General features: G+C 50.0%; 1 protein-coding gene across 9 annotated transcripts in view; it reads left to right on the top strand.

Annotated features, from left to right (window-relative positions):
• The window catches only part of EPS15L1 (epidermal growth factor receptor pathway substrate 15 like 1), a 107,033-nt gene that overhangs the window by 65,665 nt on the left and 22,167 nt on the right, over positions 1–19,201 (top strand). For 8 of the 9 annotated variants that reach the window (XM_045166755.1, XM_045166757.1, XM_045166754.1 and 5 more), the window contains 5 exons: positions 2,964–3,087; positions 3,975–4,025; positions 5,810–5,946; positions 13,060–13,120; positions 14,114–14,196. In XM_045166755.1, the coding sequence (XP_045022690.1) occupies positions 2,964–3,087; positions 3,975–4,025; positions 5,810–5,946; positions 13,060–13,120; positions 14,114–14,196 (456 nt within the window). The remainder of the gene's footprint in view (positions 1–2,963; positions 3,088–3,974; positions 4,026–5,809; positions 5,947–13,059; positions 13,121–14,113; positions 14,197–19,201) is intronic. The other variant, XM_045166756.1, reaches the window with a different exon arrangement.

Raw genomic sequence — 19,201 nt, 5'->3', positions numbered from 1 at the left:
AGGGAATGAAAGTAAGGGGCTTAGTTTCCTGAGAACCAGTGTAACCAAAGAGGTGTGTCTAGAGCGTTCTAAGTCTGGACAGTTTTACTGAAGTCACTGGGTTTCTGTTAGGCTCACGTGACTTGACTTTGTCCAAGATGGCAGGGATCTGAAAGCCGTGTTTATTCCTGTGTCTCATCTGCTGATAAGGGTACTGGCTTCTCATCCTTGGAGTCGGTGCTCAGCCAGCCTGTCTGCTAGAGAGGAGCAGAATTCAGCTTCACCACAGACTCATCGCGGAGGCCAGGCTGGCCTGCCACATTCAGCCCCTGGCCTACTGGAGCCACTTTTGCTGGCTCTCCAGAGCCGATGATTGAATAGCAATTTTGTAAACCTTAGCTCCACCTTTGGTAACTGGACATCAGCCACAGTGGGGTAGTGGCACCATGGGAATTGGCAGTGGCTATCAGGCAGAGCTTTTATTTCCTCTTGAGGGTGTTGATTACACCGGCACACCACCGCCCAGCCCCTGTCTAAGGGCGAGGAGCGTCGCAGAATGCCACCTCGATGCCCTTTCGGAGTTGTCACGTCTGTTTCCTGAGACGTGCAGAACTTAAGACTGGTCAGGGAGCTCCTGTTCACGGTGCTTGCTCTCTGCCGCGAGCTTGGCCACCACACTTGCATCTCCCAGGTGGGCGGATGGCTCCGTGTTCCTCAGTAGGTGGTCAGCAGATGGTGGAGTTGATGGCGTCTTTGTGCCAGGGCAAATCTAGCTTTCTGCTCTGAACCTGAAATGGAATCCGTAAATGGTAAATGGTTACCCTAACCACGTGAATCCTGCCGGGGTCGTCTTAGGCTTCTCCTTTGAAGGGGAGGGAGCAGCTACTACCTCAGGCCAAGCAGTTGCTCCTGAGAGAGATAGCAGACCTGCCTTTCAGTTAGGGGGACTGCAGCCGGAGCACCCAGGAATCAGTGTCTTCTCTGCCATCGTCCAGTTACTTGTCAAGTCTTCCGACTGGCAATTGAAAACATTAAAAAAAAAAGTACCAATTAGCAGTGGTACGTCACTGCTAATTAAAAACCAAATAGAAGCTTCCATTCTATTTAGTTTTCCAAGTTGTCATTCTTAATTCACTACTTTATCCAGGTCGTTCACCATCTCTGTCTCTTCTTCAGGAACAAACATGTTCCTTTCCCCAGGGCTGCAGGGTGTTGATTTTCCCTGCTGGCCGCCTGGCTTCCATAGATTAGGACTCCTCCAGCATGTTGGTCTGTTTCAGACCCAACTGGGTGCTTGCTGGCACGGGCATCTCATGGTAGTTGGCACCACAGCATCCTTACTGAGTCTGTGTATCGCAGACGTGGGCGCCACGCTTGGGGACATCGGCACTCACTTGCCCAAGACCTGGCTTGGCTTGTCCACCTTGGAAAGCCCTGTGGTTGGAGGCCCCAGGTAATCTTTCTCAGGTAAGGAAAACCGTTCCACGTCCGTCAGAGGGCAGGGGTGTTGGTCCGTTCCTCGGGAGCCTGGGGCTTCTGTTGCCCTGGTACCTCTCAGACACATCCCGCTCCCTGGAGTCACCCAGCCTTGTCAGGACCCTCCCGTGGGCACCTCTGATGTCACTGCCCTGCGTTTTCACGGAAGCCCCGGCTCTCTCATCACCTGGTCTCGGTCAGTTGGAATAATGGCTGAATTCGCCAGCCCCAAGGATGCTGGCACATTTGCCAGATTCAAGGAGGATGTTGTGCTTTTTAATGTCATAGTGAAACCTTTGTGTTTTCACTGAGGGTGTGTCTTTCCGAACCAGAATATCTCAGTATTTCTAAACCAAGTGCACTGTTTTCCCGCTATATTGTGAGGTCCGTCCCCAACCCCTTTCAGGTAATTTTTCCACTATAAAAACTTTGCTCTTCAAAAGCAAGTCCCCCCCATCCACCGCTGATTTAAATATGCTGTTTGTTTCTACAAATAAGCACTTTTTAAAGAAAAAATGCAAAGTGCTGTGTATGCTCTAGTAGTTCTAACTGCATAAGCACGCACTTCCTCTCTGGATGTAAATAGCCATCGTGCCTCTTGGTGTGGAAACAGGCATTTTTAAAAATGCCCACATAGGCACACGCTCTCTGAAAAGGTGCTTGAGGGAGGTGCAGCTTTGAACAAGGAGGCTTTGAGCTGCAGTCGTTGGAGGGACTTGTTACATTTTCTTTCTGACATTTCCAAAAACAGGACTTTTTTTCTGACACAGTGATACATTAAAAAATATTTTTGATTATGGTAAAAGACATAACGTAAAGTTTACCATCATAGCCATCTTTCATTATACAGTTCAGTCACGTTAACTGTGTTCATGTTGTACAGCCAAGCTCTAGAACTTCTTCATACCATTAAGTACTGCTCCCCATCCTCCTGACCACCTACTATTCTGCTTTCTGTGTCTCTGAATCTGATGGCTCTACGGACTTCGTGGAAGTAGAATCCCACAGTGTTTGTCTTCTGCTGACTGGCTTCTTTCACTTAGCCTGATGTCTTCAGGGTTCATCCGTGTTGCGTGTGTCAGAATTTCCTTCCTTCTAAAGGCTGAGTGATACTCCACTGTATGGACATGCCACACTTTGCTTATTCATTCATTCATCACTGGATGCCTGGGTTGCTTCCACTCAACGATTTTTAAATAGACTTTCATTTTAGAAGACTTAAGGAAAAGTTGCAAAGATAGTGCAGAGAGTTCCTGTATAACCCACAGCCAGCTTACCCTGTTATTAATGTCTTGTACATTTATCACAATGAATGGACTGTTGTTGACGTTATTATTAACTAAAATCCTTCTTCTTTGTTGTTTTTTTTTTTTTTTTTTATAAAAACTACTCTCATCTGGGTCACATCACTTAAGAGGGGAAAATACACCAGTTAGGTATAGAATTCTGTGCTTGGCTTTAAATCTGAAATAATGAAATTCCTGTCCTGTCTCTTCGCAAAATTACAGGACGATCCTTTCAAAAATAAAGCCTTGTTATTTAGCAACAACGCCCAAGAATTGCATCCGGATCCCTTTCAAGCAGAAGACCCCTTCAAATCAGACCCATTTAAAGGAGCCGATCCCTTCAAAGGTACCTCATTTGGCGCCCACTTTGTCACTGGAAGGCTGTTTGTTTTGTGCCCCTCTGGGTTGTCTCGTGACTGGCGGCACCCTCTCATGTGGGGGGAGGAAAGAAATTCTTGGAGCCTAACGGGCCTCTTGAATCTCTCAGTTCACCTGGGTAATTGAAGAGCTATGGTGTTGTGTGGGGGAGGGAAGAGCTCCAAGCTCACTGTGACACACCCACGTTCACGGGTAACTGGCTTGGCCCTGAGATTGCATCCGCCTTGCAGGACTAAGATAAGTAGGCGTAGCAGTGATTATGGAGCCCCTAGTAAACAGCAGATCCCCACATGCACAGTCTCTAAGGCCTTCCCACAGCGAGTTCACCCAGAGCCACACACGAGTCAAGAATAACTAAGAATTCTAGAAACAAGATTTCCTAAGTTTTCTTTTTTTTTTTTGCAGAGCAAAACTATTTCCAAGAAGGCTATCTGTATTTTCCTGAGAAAAATGCCAGGGCAGGGAGAGGGCAGTGGGAGTGCCTTTCCAGTTAGAGACTTGGAGTGGAAGCACCCGAGTTCTGAGAGATGACTCGGGCAGCTGCCGAGGCTCAGGTGTCCCAGGAGGCTGAGGAGGGGGCCGCTCTGGGGGCTCAGGTTCTTGGAACCCCAGGGGGTGGGTGATGGGGAGGGGAGGGGTGAGCCGTGAGCAGGGCATAGAGAGACTGAATTCAGGCTGGTCCTACGTTTCCCCACCGTTGGGCCCACGTTGAGTAGCCCGAGTTCTTTCTGTTTCATCTTCATCATCCTTGCCATGATGAACTCCCTCAGCCGCTGGCCACCCTTGCTTTCCCACTTTGCTCTGCCCAGGTCATTTCCACCACAGAGCTGAATGGTTCTCTCTTCTCTAATCCAGGTGACCCATTCCAGAGTGACCCCTTTGCCGAGCAACAGACGGCTTCAACAGGTAAAAAAAAAAACCAAAACAACCTTTGTTAGTTAAAAGAAATGTTTTGTGAACTGGTCCTCAGAATATTCCCATTCCTAGATAACTAACGAGAACCTACTGTATAGCACAGGGAACTCTGCTCCATGCTCTGTGATGACCTAAATGGGAAGGAAATCCAAAACAGAGGCAATGTATGTGTAGATAGATCTGATTTATTTTGCTCTACACCAGAAACCAACACAACATTGGAAAGCAATTATTTTGTTGTTGTTGTTGAGTCGCTGAGTCGTGTCTGACTCGTCATGACCCCATGGACTATAGCCCGCCAGCCTCCTCTGTCCGTAGAATTTCCCAGGTAAGCATACCGGAGTGGGTTGCTGTGCCCTCCTCCAATAAAATTTAAAAAGAAGAGTATTCCCATTCCTAGTTCAGCTTGAGGGAAATGGAGAAACACCTTGCCGCCTCCTGTGCCAGGCAAGCTTCTGAAGGAAGCTCCATTGTGCCTCCCTTTCTCAGTCTGGTGCCCCTTCCTGCCGGTCGCACAGCACAATGAGAACGAGAGCCAGAACACCAGCCCCTGGTGCCTGACGACTGTGCAGACGCCCGGTCGCTTGTGCCTGCTGTGCCCGCTGTGCCACCATCAGGGTGTCCTGTGTGGTGCCCATGCTCAGTGGCACTTCTGCCCGCACGTGCTTGGGGTGGCGGTGCAGTGAGCAGGGAAGGACAGCATCACTTTGCACAAAAGCCCAGCATCTTGGGCTTCCCCGGTGGCTCAGTGGTAAAGAATCCACCTGCCGATGCAGGAGACACAGGTTCAGTCCCTGCCTCGGGAGGACCCCACACGCCTGGGAGCAGCTAGCCCTGTGCACCACAGCTTCTGAGCCCACGTGCCCCACAGCCTGTGCTCTGCAACAAGAGAAGCCCCCTCTGGCACCACAGCCAGAGGGCAGCCCCCACTCCCTGCAGCTAGAGAAAAGCCTGAGCAGCAGCAGAGACCTAGCACAGCCAAAAATAAACGGAAGGGTTTTTTTTAAATACTTAAAAAAAAATTGGTACACATCATAGAGAAAAGAAAGAAAGGCCAGCGTTTTGTTCCCTCTGGGTGGTTGGGGGCTCCCCTCCTGGTTGCCAGGCTTGCGCCCCACATGAACACACTCGGCGTGGTGGTGTTGGCATCGTGCTGCCTGTTTATCTCCTCCCCTGCTGTTTATCTGTTTCTCTTGAGGTGGGATTCGTGTAACAGAAGTCTGACAAATGTGCATAGTACAGGTTAACCGTCTTAAAGTGCACATGCCACTGGCCTGTGGTCTGTTCGCCGTGCTGTGCACTCACCACCTCCATGTAGTTCCAGAACGTCTCCGTCACCCCGAAAGGAGACCGCGTCTGCCAGTGCCCCCCACTCAGCCCCTGGCAGCTGCCAGTCTGCTTTCTTTCCTTCTGGACTTACCCACATGGTTTGTTCCTACTGATTTTATTGAGAGGTGTAATGAACACACCACAGAACTCGCCCATCTTGAGTGTAGAGTCGGATGCGTTTCAACGTGTGTGTGGCCAGATGAGAGAGCAACCTTCTGCATTGTCCCTAAAGGCCCCCTCCTGCTCCTCCACCCCTGTGCCACCAGATCTCTGGCAGCCACTGACTGGCTTTCTGCCACTATGGTTTTTCCATTTTCTAGAATTTCACGTAAGTGGTGTCAGTCAGTTGTGGTTTTTTTTTTTTTTTTTAAATGGGAGTTTTCTCACTAAGCATAGCATTTATTCATGGGACAGTTTTTTTCTTCTCTTTCCAAAACACCTTCCAGATCCATTCGGTGGGGATCCTTTCAAAGAAAGCGACCCATTCCGTGGCTCCACCCCTGATGACTTCTTTAAGAAGCAGACAAAGAGCGACCCGTTTACCTCAGACCCGTTCACGAAGAACCCTTCCTTACCGTCAAAGGTGAGTGCCCTCAGGAGGGCCGCTGTCCCGTAAGGTGAGTGCCCTCAGGAGGGCCGCTGTCCCGGCGCTGCCCGTCTGCGGGCTCTCTGTATGAAGGTAGCCCTTCCCACCCGCAGGGACCAAATCAGGGCCTCCCTCTCTCAGACTGAGCTTGCGAAGCCTGGCAAGTGAGAGCCGTCAGAGGCTGGGCCATTCCCTGGGAGCAGGCGAGAAGGCCCAGCCTCCTTCCTGGATGGCACGGTGACCATCTCTGCTGGTCCCTGCGGAGGCTTGCCCTGTGAAGCCGGGTATCACGTCCAGCAGTCCGGTGAGCCCACGTCAGGGTGTTCTGTGTCCTGAACAGCTGTCAGCCGTCCATCCCTTTCGGTGCCCCTTTACTTCAGCTCAGGCCCACTGGCTGGGTTCTCTGCTGGGCCACTGCATCCCCCAACAAAGACGAAACAGAGCGCCGCACGCACCCACAGGTTTGCCCTGCTGCCTGAGTGCCCAGTGCAGATGGCGACACTGGCATCAGCCTGCCCCAGGGGGGCCCCGCCGTGGCAGGAGGAATCCAGACGCACAGGCTGCCGCGCTGAGTGTGCTCCCCACCCCCAGCAAGTAGTAAGCCCTGTGTTTTGTACATTAGGCCCAACAGCCTGATTTAAATTGGTGTCCGCGAGGACTTAAAACGCAGAGAAGTGACTTTGTGATGGAATGAGAATTTTGCGTCTAAGTGAGGGCCATGTGTAGCTTTCCTGCGTGCTCTAGGCTGCACCTCTGTCCTCATTTTACCCACGCCTTGGTTTTTCACTTGTCCATGGACCTACTGGTCTGCTGCCCTAGCCCCAGAGCTCCTTGAAGGCAGGGATTAACCTGGAGCGTTTCTGTCTCTGCAACCCGTTGTGAGGGCCCCCTTTCATTCCTGATGTTGGTGGTCTGTGTTCTCACCTCTGTGTGGATCGATTTGGTTAATCTTTTCCACAAGCCAGCTATTGGCTGTGTTACTTTCCTCTCCTGTTTGTTCTCTGTCTCACTGATTTCTGCTCATGATTTCCTTCTCCCTACTTTGGCCTTCTGTTTCTAACTTCTTAAGATCCAACCTTAGGTCATTGATATTGGATCTTCTTTTTCTAATGTAATTGTTTAATGCTATGTATTTCTGGGCTTCCCTGGTGGCTCAGTGGTAAAGAATCCACCTAGCCACTGCAGGAGACACGGGTTTGATCCCTGGTCTGGAAAGATCCCACATGCTGTGAGGCAGCTGAGCCTGTGCACTGCAACTATTGAACCTGTGCCCTAGAGCCCAGGAACCATAACTACTGAGTCTGAGTGCCTGGAGCTTGGGCTCCACAGCAAGAGAAGCCCCCACAATGAGAAGCCTGCACACCGCAAGTAGAGAATACTCCCCATTTGCCACAATTAGAGGAAAGCCCACAAAGCAGTGGAGTCCCAGCACAGCCAAAAATAAATAAAATTATTTTTATAAAAAACCTACGCATTTCTCTTCAGGCACTGCTTTAAGTACATTCCACACATTTTGATATGTTACATCTTCATTGTCATTCAGTTTGAGATATTTTTCAATTTCCCCTGTGAATGCTCTGTTGAACCGTGGATTACTTAAAGGGTGTTGTTTCATTTTGCAGTACTGCCCCCCTCCGGGTGTTTTATAATATTGGTTTCTAATTAGATTTATTGTTGTTAGAGAACATATTTTGTATGTTTTCAGTCCTTTTCGATTTATTGAGACTCGTTTTATGGTCTTTGTTGGAGAACATACAGGGTACAGTTGAGAAGAGTATCTATTTGCCATTGTTGGGTATAATGTTCTGTAAATCCCAGCTAAGTCAAGGTGGTTGTTCTGAAGGTCTATTTTTTCCCCCATTTTTTTAAAGGGGGTCACGCCCGTGTAGCTTGGGGGATCTTAGTGCCCCAACCAGGGATTGAACCTGGGCCACATCAGTGAAAGTGCTGAGTTCTAACCAGTGGGCAGCCAGGGAATTCCCCCCCTTTCCTTTTTTTAATTGAAAGTTTAGTTGATTTACAATGTTGTGCTAGTTTCTAGTGTGCACCACAGTGATTCAGTTATACATATATGTATATTCTTTTTCCTATTCTTTTCCCTTATGTTCTATAGAGGACTGGTCATCTATTTTTAAGGTGTTTGTTAGCTCTACCAGTTGCTGAGGTGTTAAGCTCTTCTCCTATGATTGTAGCATTGTCCATATCCCCCTTAATTCTGTCAAGTTTAGCTACATATATTTTGAAGCTGTCAGTTGCCTACATATTGATGATTGTTGTATCATCCTGATGCAGTGACCTTTTTTCTTTAAAAGGGTTCCATTTTTCCTCTGGTGATAATCTTTGTCTTAATCTGTTTTTATCACATTTTAAAATAGCCACCTCATTTTTCTTATGCTTACTGTTTGCATGCTTTATCTTTTCTTATCCACTTACTTTAACCTATCTGGGAGTTGAAGTTGATGTCTTTTGTGTTGAGCATGTATCAACAGTTGGGCCTTGCTTTTCTATACAGTCTGGAAATCTCTGCCTTCTAAATGGAGTATCTATTCCATTCACATTTAAAGCAGTTATCAGTATAATTGCATTAAACATCCGCTGGATCATGGAAAAAGGAAGAGAGTTCCAGAAAAACACCTACTTCCGCTTTATTGACTATGCCAAAGCCTTTGACTGTGTGGATCACAATGAACTGTGGAAAATTCTGAAAGAGATGGGAATACCAGACCACCTGACCTGCCTTCTGAGAAATCTGTATGCAGGTCAGGAAGCAACAGTTAGAACTGGACATGGAACAACCGACTGGTTCCAAATAGGAAAAGAAGTACATCAAGGCTGTATATTGTCACCCTGCTTATTTAACTTACATGCAGAGTACATCATGAGAAACGCTGGGCTGGAAGAACCACAAGCTGGAATCAAGATTGCCGGGAGAAATATCAATAACCTCAGATATGCAGATGATACCACCCTTATGGCAGAAAGTAAAGAGGAACTAAAAAGCCTCTTGATGAAAGTGAAAGAGGAGAGTGAAAAAATTGGCTTAAAGCTCAACATTCACAAAACGAAGATCATGGCATCTGGTCCCATCACTTCATGGGAAATCGATGGGGAAACAATGGAAACAGTGTCAGACTTTATTTTTTGGGGCTCCAAAATCACTGCAGATGGTGATTGCAGCCATGAAATTAAAAGATGCTTACTCCTTGGAAGGAAAGTTATGACCAACCTAGATAGCATATTCAAAAGCAGAGACATTACTTTGCCAACAAAGATCCGTCTAGTCAAGGCTATGGTTTTTCCAGTGGTCATGTATGGATGTGAGAGTTGGACTGTGAAGAAAGCTGAGCACCGAAGAATTGATGCTTTTGAACTGTGGTGTTGGAGAAGACTCTTGAGAGTCCCCTGGACTGCAAGGAGATCCAACCAGTCCATTCTAAAGGAGATCAGCCCTGGGTGTTCTTTGAAAGGAATGATGCTAAAGCTGAAACTCCAGTACTTTAGCCACCTCATGCAAAGAGTTGACTCATTAGAAAAGACTCTGATGCCTGGAGGGATTGGGGGCAGGAGGAGAAGGGGACGACAGAGGATAAGATGGCTGGATGGCATCACCAACTCAATGGACGTGAATTTGGGTGGACTCCGGGAGTTGGTGATGGACAGGGAGGCCTGGCGTGCTGCGATTCATGGGGTTGCGAAGAGTCGGGCACGACTGAGCGACTGAACTGAACTGATCAGTATAATTAGATTCAAGTCTACTATTTTATTATTTACTTTATTTTATTCTCTGTGTTTTATTCGTCTGTTTCTCTCTGTCTTCTTTTGGGTTATTTGCATGTTTTCTGGGATTCCATTTTATAGTACTTATTGGCCTCTTTTAACTATACTATTTTTTTTTTTTTTTTTTAGAGTTTGGTTTAGGGATTGCCATTTTCACACTTAACTTTTTGTAGGCTACTTGGAATTATTACTGTGTCATTTGCTGAAGCTGAAGCTCCAATACTTTGGACACAGATTTCGAAGAGGTGACTCATTGGAAAAGACCCTAATGCTGGGAAAGATTGAAGGCAAAAGGAGAAGGGGGTGGTATAGGATGAGATGGTTAGAGAGCATCACAGACTCAATGGACATGAATTTGAGCAAACTCTGGGAGATAGTGAAGGACAGAGAAGCCTGGCATGCTACAGTCTGTGGGGTCGCAGCAAGTTGGACACAAGTTTGTGACTGAGCAACATCAACAGACAACACAATGTAAAATGTAAAAAACTTGCCATCACGTAGATCCATTTATCCACCCACCCCCAAACAGCAGTGTCTCTGTTATAGTTGTCCTAAGAATGTAACATGTCTAAATATATTAAATGTCTTAGGACAGTATTATAATTTTTGCTTTAATCCACTGTATCAGTTTTAAACCAGTTTTACAGTCAGTTTTAAACCAGTTTTAAACCAGTCAGTTCTAAAGGAAATCAGTCCTGATTATTCATTGGAAGGACTGATCCTGAAACTGAAACTCCAAGACTTTGGCCACCTGATGCAAAGAACTGACTCATTGGAAAAGACCCTGATGCCGGGAGAGATTGAAGGCAGGAGGAGAATGGGAAGACAGAGGATGAGATGGTTGGATGGCATCACCGACTCGATGGACGTGAGTTTGAGCAAGCTCCAGGAGTTGGTGATGGACAGGGAAGCCTGCCGTGCTGCAGTCCACGTGATCACAAAGAGTCGGACACGACTGAGCAATTGAACTAAACTGATCAGTTTTAAAGAGGAAGAAAGTAGTTGTTGCTTTCACCATATAGTCACCATTTCTCAAGTTCTTCATCCCTTTCTCAAGATCTGGTTTTGCCTCCTTCAGCCTGAAGAGCTCACATTAGCCCTTGTATGCAGGGCTGCTTTGTTGCCGTCCTTGAGTGTATTTGTGGCCGATCTAGTATCATTTTTCCTTTTGGTTCTTGTAGGATGTTGTCCTGTTATTTTCTCGTCTCTGTTGTTCTTAATGAAAAGTTACCAGCCTTTCAGATAGTTGTTCCCTGCATGTAACATGTTCCTTTCTCTGGTTGTTTTAAAGAACCTCTCTTTATCTTTGCTTTTCAGTAGTTTATGTAGGGTCTGGATATAGTTTTCTTTTTATTTATGGTGCTTGGGGTTTGCTGAAGTTCTTACATCTATAAATTAGGTCTTTCACCAAATTTGGTATGTTTTCAGCCAGTATTTCTTCGAAAAAATTTTTCTTTTTTATTCTCTCTCTTTGTGGGATTCCAGTTACACAGGTGTTAATATTATCCTCAAAGTTCCCTGAGGCCCTGTTTTTCTTTTTTTTTTCTCTTTTTTTCCATCAGATTATGTAATTTCTACTGATTTATCTCAGCTTCAGTCCCATTTTTGTCCTTTGCTAGCTAGGTAATCTACTGACGCTTTTATTCTGGGTACTGTAGTTTACAGTTTTAGAATGTCCATGTTTCATCTGTGTAGTTTCCACTTCTCTACTAAGATGTCCTATCTTGTCGTTCATCTGAAGCATATTTTCCTTTATCTCATTAAGCCCAGTCACTGCTGCTGTAAAGTCATTCTGATCTGAGAATTCCAGTATCTGGGTCATCTTGAGATTGTCTCCATTGATTATCTTTTTCCCTTGAGAACCACATTTTTCTTGTTCTCTGTATTTTGAATAACTTAGAGATATATCCTGTGTATTGTGAGTACTCTGTTGTGGAGACTTGATTCTGTTGCATTCTTCCAAAGAGTGTGGATGGTTTTGTTTCAGCAGGCAGCTAACTGGTGAGACTCACACTGTAGTCTCTCCCTGTCTGGCCTGTGGCTTCATTCCTGTGGCCTTAGCTATAGGCTGCTTTGAGTCTGCCCACCCACACACAGTGTAGGGGTCAGCCTGAGACCTGGGCAGAGCTTATCATGGAATGTGGGACTCCCATTCTCTGCCTCTCCTTTCTAGACCTCACATCCCCCCCGCCCCTTTTTAAGCTTTGGAAAAAATAGTCTTTTAATAACTGTTTTATCACCATGTTAAGTCATGCAGTTACAAAGTAGTTAGAAATTTCTGAAAGGATATTATTGTTAAAAAAAAAAAAGAAAAGTTCATTCTTAAATAAATAATATCCAGCACTTCACTGGGACACTGCTGTTCAGAAGGCCCTGGCCAAATAACTCCCCAATAAAACACAGCCTCAGGTTGTTTGCAGCCACGTGGGGATGAAGCCACGTGCAGAAGACGAGGCTTCTAAACGAGGACACGAAGTCGGGGCATGTCGGGGCTGCTGGCAATACTCAGCACCGCCGGCCAGACTCTAAAGAGGGAGTGCAAGCGGGTTTCTTTCTGGGACACTCTACTTGAATTATTGGTCAATTAGTCAACACAATAGATCTTTGTAAGAGAACAGTTGATTAACATGATAAGGATGTTACTTAACATTCTTTGGATTATATGTTGTAATTATGGTCAGTAAATTCCAACAGTCTTAACAAAAATAGCCCGCCTCATTTGCAGGTATGAAGACAGCTTAATTCTCCACTGGGCTTTTTGTTTTTTGCTGGGTCACATCCCTTTTTCATGGCTGTGGCTGTCCTGGGATTCCCGCCTCTGAGCTTCAGTGCAGAAAGACAGTGAGTTTTCTTTTGGAGTCCGTAGCCTCTCAATATTCTCAGACTGTAGCTATCAAGACGGAAAACCTGGGAGTTCCCTGGTGGTCTGGTGATTAGGATTCAGTATTTTCACAGCCGCGGCCGGGGTTCAGTCCCTGGTCAGGGAACTGAGCCTCCCACAAGCTAAGCAGTGGGCCAAGATAAAACAAAGCCTGGAAAGCTCAGCCTTGTGCTGTGTGTTTACTGCCAAATTTCAGTTCTCTTCCAAAGTCTTGCTGCTTTGATTCACTTCCTATGTCTTCAGGTGATTGCTTTTTTTTTTTTTCCCCAGTCCAGGGTATTTGTTGGTATTATATGCAGGAGAGGTTGGTCTGTTGGACTCTGCCAGGATTTGGTTTAAATCACTGTGTCCTCCCCATGGCTGGGGCAGATATCCAGAGAGTTTGTGGTTGAATGAATGGGTGATGGGCACAGGAACTGCTTTTCACTCTCTCCTTTCTCCTTTTCATTCAGCTCGACCCCTTTGAATCCAGCGATCCGTTTTCATCCTCCAGTGTCTCCTCAAAAGGATCAGGTGAGACCAATGGCTGCTTTTACTTCTCACTCGTCCCTGGGCGGTAGAATGGCCCGCCTGTTTCCAAAGCTGGTGCTCCTCAGCGTTTGTGTGGTTAGTAAGTAGCACCCAGATCCTCACCTGAGGCAGTGGCCCACGCCACGGCCCTTGTCTTCCTGAGCGGGAGCTGGCATCTGCTGGGAAGGAAGCTTGGCTGTAGGGATTAATTCGGTAATAACACTAATGTATTAGTTACTTTTTACTCGGTCTTCCTTATGAATGTTTGGTTTGTATGTTTGGCTTTTTTTCCTAAATAAATCCAAAGGTCTGTTGAGGCTTGTCCTATGGGCGCTGGGCTTGAGGGACCCTCCCTTCACAGCATAAAACCCTTAGGTGCCGCTAAGGGAGGGAAGGGTTTGCGGATTGCACCCCCCGCCCCACCTTGCCTGTGGGAACAGGCCCCACTTGGTACTGCCACCTTGCCTAGCATCTTGGCTTGTTAGTTACAGAGCTTGACTTCATAGGTGGGCTTGTGGGCTACTCCAGGAAAATCACACCACCCACCAAAGGAAAAATCTCAGCAGAAATCTCTACCCACAGATGACTTCCCCACATGAGCCGTGTGGGCGGCAGTCCCCTCCCTCTCACTCCCCCTTCCTGGTCCAGCAGGACAGACACCAGGCCCTGTCTGTCCTTCCATGGGGGGCTTGTCACTCCTTCTGTGAATGTGAATGATGCTGGCTGGCAGCCCAGCCACAGGGCTGAGTGCCTCTAGCTTGCGTGGCCGCAAACTGTCTGGCTGAGCCGCACCAACCACAAGCCAGAGTGGGCCGGGCGGGGCGGGGGGGCGCTCCTGGTTGAGAACCTTCACCAGAGTCACCACCCCGCAAACAGATGTGACCACCCTGGCTCTGCTCTGGTGCTGTGGAGAACGGGGAGACGACGCTTGGGCTGGCCCCAGGAGGCGTGCTCCTGAGCGCGCGGTGACTCTGCCTCTCCCGGTGCTGCTTGCAGGTCCCTTCGGAGCCTTGGACCCCTTCGGAAGCGGGTCCTTCAATAGTGCTGAGGGCTTTGCCGACTTCAGCCAGATGTCCCAGGTAAAGCTCTCGCTGGAGCCCCTGTGCCTCTGCCGGCGTCCGTGTGGTGCGGTCGTGGTCGTGGTCTTGTCGTGGCTGCCGGGCATGGTAGTTTCATGCCATGTATGTATTTCCTTGGCACCTGTCGAACTCTGAAATGCAGAATGCATGCTCACGTGACGTCGTGAGTGCACAGACAGGGTCTGGAAGGTGTCCATGGCTGTGGCTGGACCCATTTCCCTTCCTCGAAGTGGCGCTGCCAGAGCCCTGAGTCCCCCCCTGCCCAGGCATAGGTGCGAGGGGCTCCCTCCTGCCCTCACTGGTGTCTCACGACCTCAGGTGATAAAGTCTCCCAATGGCCAAACAAAGCAAGAAGGTGTTGGGCACAGGGGGCCAGGCCTGGCGTGCAGCCCGCGAGGCCAGAACTGGGGGCCACGGGCCCACACGCAGGAGATGTGTCTGGAGCTGCCTGTGGGCAGAACCCGAGAGAGAATGTGGAAAGCGAGGGCTGGGCTCAGTCGGTGAGTAAACACGCGGGTGAAAAGTGAGCTGTTCAGGAAGGCCCCTAAGTCACTCCTGTTCTGCCTGGGTGGTGTCTGCACGGCCTTAATTACCTGAACTGACTGTAAATGTAGCCCCACACGCGGTGTGATCACTCTGTCAAGAGGGGCTTGAAGGAGGTGTGGCTGGAGAGTTAAATCTTTACATAGCAAGAAGTCCGTCGGTAGAGACTGTCCAAAACAGAGCAAGCAATAAGAGTAGAAGCCCATGACTCTGAGGTACATTCCAGAAGAAACTGCTGAGATGTTGAAAACGTTGGCCGTGGGGAGTTGATTTGCAGCTCCTGTTCTCCGTCCTAACCTTTAGCATCCCTTGGTTTCGACTGCGAGCCCGGGTTAACAGGAGTTGAGCGAAGCGTTCGGTGTATGTGTCTTGGCCTCATCGGGAGGGTGGGGTCCCCTCAAGGATACAGAACCGGGTGCAGCACAGCCTGTTGAAGCCCCCGTATTCTCCACTTATTCCTCCGGTTTTTTCCAGCCGCCTGCACCCGTCCAGGTGGCCTGGGCTCCATGGCCACTGGGGCACTGGTGACCACATGCAGATACAGTTCCTGTCCCTGATCTTGCCCCTTAGCTGGAGGGTGGGGGGGCGGCTGGAGAACGAACCCTGGAGCGTGTGGGAGCAGGCACCCACAGCCTGGAGTCCCATACCTCCCCCGACCTTGCACCCCGCATGCCAGCTCCTCAGAGGGGCATCCCTCCTGCTTCACTCAGTCTGAGGGGTGCACAGCTGTCTGGGTGCTGAGTACTTGTGGTTAGCGACGTGTGATTGTGGCATGTGGCTTCCAAGAAACGTTTGAGGTTTTGTTCAGGTTTTCAGAGAAGCGCGTGAGTGTAAACTGTCGAGGTAGCAAATCTAAGTCCTGGCTGGAGGCAGAGCATCTGTTTGCCCATTGGCTGCCACGGGAGGGAGCCTGGGGGTGCCAGGGTTTCCGTCTTGTCTCCTTCCAGCGCCTGGAGGGAGTCACCCTCCTGTGGGAACTGGGACGCTTGTGGTCTGGGATCAGCCAGAAGGGACCAGAGCCCAAGATGTGCCTTCGTGTTCACCTGTCACTGTGTGGCTGTTACATGCACTCCCCAAGTGGAGCTGTGTGTCCTTGGCTTATGTCCCTGCTTAGCAGGCGGGAAACTGTCCCCTGAAATGAAGAAACCTCTGCCACGTGGGGGCGGCAGTCTCCAGGTCAGGGGCTCATGCTGTGTTCTCAACCCAGCACGAGTGGGCCCTCTCCCCCAGAGGCAGGGGAATGAGGGTGAGCAGTGCCCCCGAGCTGGGGCCAGGGGACAAGGACAAGGCGTGAGCCAACCCTCTGCACCAGGGAGCACTGGAGGCTGTGTGGGAGCACTGGAGGCTGTGTGGGAGCACTGGAGGCTGTGTGGAGTGGCCACCTGGCGGGGCCTGAGCCGCCGCCTCCAGGCAGCACCCACCTGTGTCTGCCAGCTGCAGAGGCGACCCCGAGCCAGGCAGTTCAGAGCCTGGTCCTTCCCTCTTGGCGCCTGTTCTAACCTACAGTTGCGTTTTCCCTCTTTTATTCCGCTTTCCCTCTCCTTGATCTCGTGTCCCGGATCAGGCCACACACACGTGCACTTGTGACTTCAGAGCCAGTGCCCCTTCCTGTTGGTGGCACTGGGCGGGACAGGGCTGGCTGGGGACGTGGAAAGTTTGTCCAGTTCTCCGTTGTTTTGTTTCCACGATCCCATCAGCTCCTGATCTCATGCCGCTTGCCCAGCTCAGTTCAGCGCCCTAACCTTATAGGTCTCTGTTTTTCCCTTTTGGTTCCCTTTCTGTTTTTCAAGAACAACATTGTGTGTATAAATAAAATGCCGAAGGAAATGAAAGTAAAGTGGCAAGAAGGTGTTTTTTTTAACTGCTTGGGGGTGTGTGTGTGTGTGTGTGTTTTGAACATCGCTGTCTCTTCTCCACCTGAGTGGGGTGGGGAGGCCGTGCAGGCTGGTGCCCTTCCTTAACTTCACCCAAAGCTGGAGTGTGTCCCCTCTGCCCGGCAGTGCTGGAGGAGAGAGTGCCAGCCAGCAGTCCGATTCCCTGGACTCCTCTGGGAGTTTCTCCCGGCTTGCACCCTTAGTTGAGGTCCCCTTGTACCTGAGGCGGTTTTTCTAGGCAATATTACCTTGCGTTAAGAACACTTTCCCCGAAATAGATCTCAGAAAGCATCTGAGAATAAAAACAAGACTCCAACTTAATTATTTCACCCCTCCTACCCTAGGATTTTTTTTAAAAAAGCCAGCTATGAAATACTTGACTGCCCTTTGTCAGCTCATTTTCAGTTGTTTTTCAAGCATGCATTTCTATTTAGGGCTTTTTTTTTTTAAGTTGAGAGTCATTTGTTTTAAGTCAGTTTTTTAAACTGTAAACCTTTTAGAGCTGTGTCTTATATAGTAGCTTTTTTGTCTGTGCGTTTTCCTTTTTTTTTTTTTTTTCTGTTTTTGGAGCACACTTCACTATAGCCCAGCCAGAGAGCCCCTACCGGCTTTACTGAAACCCTTCTAAAAATAGCAACTTTCCCTGAAGCTGCAGCCTGAGTAGGAACCAGTCAGGTCCCAGAGGAGGCTTCTTGGGAAACTTCAAGTCATGAAAGTCAGGATTCGGAAATGACGCAGGCTTTTTGGTGTCAGAAGTGATAAAACTCCCTGCTGTGGACGAACTCTTTCTCCCTGGAGCAGGTCCATCAGCCACGCAGTGGGTTTAGACAGATGGGGGTGTGGAGGGTCGGCTTGGCCCACGGTGTGCCCAGCCAGCCAGGAGGCTCAGTGCAGCTCGCCCTCAGGTGTGGTGCACAGGCCGGGTGGATGAGGGCCTCACCATGCGCCATGCAGCTCTGGGGGCGGGGGCAGGGGGTCTGCACCCAGAGGCTCCCAGGTGTCCCTCTGCACCCCTTCCCCAGAGCTGGCGCATACCCAGCTCCCGGGACAAGAACGGGTCCATGCAGGGGCCTTGGGAGCTTGTCACGCCCCCTGTTTGCCAAGAAATTGATTTTGGTTCTCGCCTGCTCGTCTCAGGTTGTGGCAAGCGTGGAGAGAGCTGTCAACCCGGGGCGTGTCCTGGGAACAGCAAAAGCAGAAGCAGCCGCGCGCTCTCATCTCCTCAGCGGCTGCTCCGTCTTCTTTCCCGAACAGCAGGCCCTAACCCACTCACTTCAGAGCTGAGCTGCAGGTGCACGCTGCACCTTGGCTCTCCGGCTCGCTCAGTCTGGGAAGGGCTCTGTGGATGACAGGAAGCAGCAGAAACACAGTGTTGGTGGCCAGCGGGCATTTGCAGAGTCTTGCGGGCATCCAGGGGAATCCTAGTCACGTCCACATCCTTGGCATGATGCTGCTTGCGCTGTCTCTGCTGATGTGGTTCGGGCGCCGGGTGGAGCCGCTTATGCATTCCCTTTCGACTTCTCGCGCAGCCCTGCGAGCGCGGGCCAGTCATGATGGTCATTTCACAGAAGAGGAAACAGAGGCACGGAGCCGGGAGCGGGGCCTCCAGGTCCCACCCTGAGGTGCTGCGCTGTCAGCAGGCCATGTCTCCTCCCAGTTCCTTAGCTTCCCTGCCTGTGAGATGGAAGGGGTGGCCAGAGGACGCTGTCCCCAGGCTGGTGGGACGATGTGCTGAGACCAGCACAGACTGGACGTCTCCTACCCTGGGGCCTTCTGAGGTTCTGGGGGAGGAACTGGGGTGCCCAGCGGTCCTGGCTGAGGGTGCTGCCGCTGTCTCCGGGCCCCCTCCTTATCTCTGTGGACCAGCCGCTTCTCTCCCACCTGAAACAAGTATCTGGGACTAGGTACGAGGGACAGGGGTGGCCGCATCCGTGTCCCCGTGACCACAACCCCGTGACTGATGCCCGCCCTTCTCCCCACTGCTCCATCCACACGTGGGAACCAGGTGCCTCGGGAAGTCCCCAAAGTGGGCTCTCCTGTCCCTCGACCGGCCCCTCCCCCCGCACTGGGGAGAGCATTGCAAGCGCCCCTCCTCGCGCCCGCTGCATGCCCACCGTGTGTAGTCTCCCCTGCCCCCCGTGCATCTCCTCTCCTTTGCTCTTTTGAGGATCATATCAGCGCTTTCACTCCAGTGTCCACTACTTCCCTTTGTGTCCAACAGCTCTGAATCTCCTCTCTACTTTTCCCTAGTTCTTTTCTGCGTGAGTGAACACGATCCCCCACCCATAGAGTGAGCGAGCTCCCTTCGGGGCGCCACTGGTCCTCTGCACTCATCTGTCCGTCAGAGGAGGTTTGTCGTGCCGAGCGCTGTGCTGGGGTTTCAGGAGAGGGAGCCCATATAGACGAGTCCTTGCCCGCCGCGGGCAGGTGGGCGCCCTATCGGTGCCTCTTGCCTTTCAGGCCACTCAGTTAAGACAGGAGGGTCCTGGCTGCCCGACCCCTGCGTGATAAGCTGTGTCCCGGCAGCTCCCCCTAGGACATCTGAGCCGGTCCAGGAAGGTGTGGCAGGGAGGGGTCTGGGGGCGGCA

The sequence above is a fragment of the Bubalus bubalis genome, chromosome 9 (genome assembly GCF_019923935.1).
Source record: "Bubalus bubalis isolate 160015118507 breed Murrah chromosome 9, NDDB_SH_1, whole genome shotgun sequence".
Lineage (NCBI taxonomy): Eukaryota > Metazoa > Chordata > Mammalia > Artiodactyla > Bovidae > Bubalus > Bubalus bubalis.
This window is presented reverse-complemented; position numbering and strand designations above follow the sequence as displayed.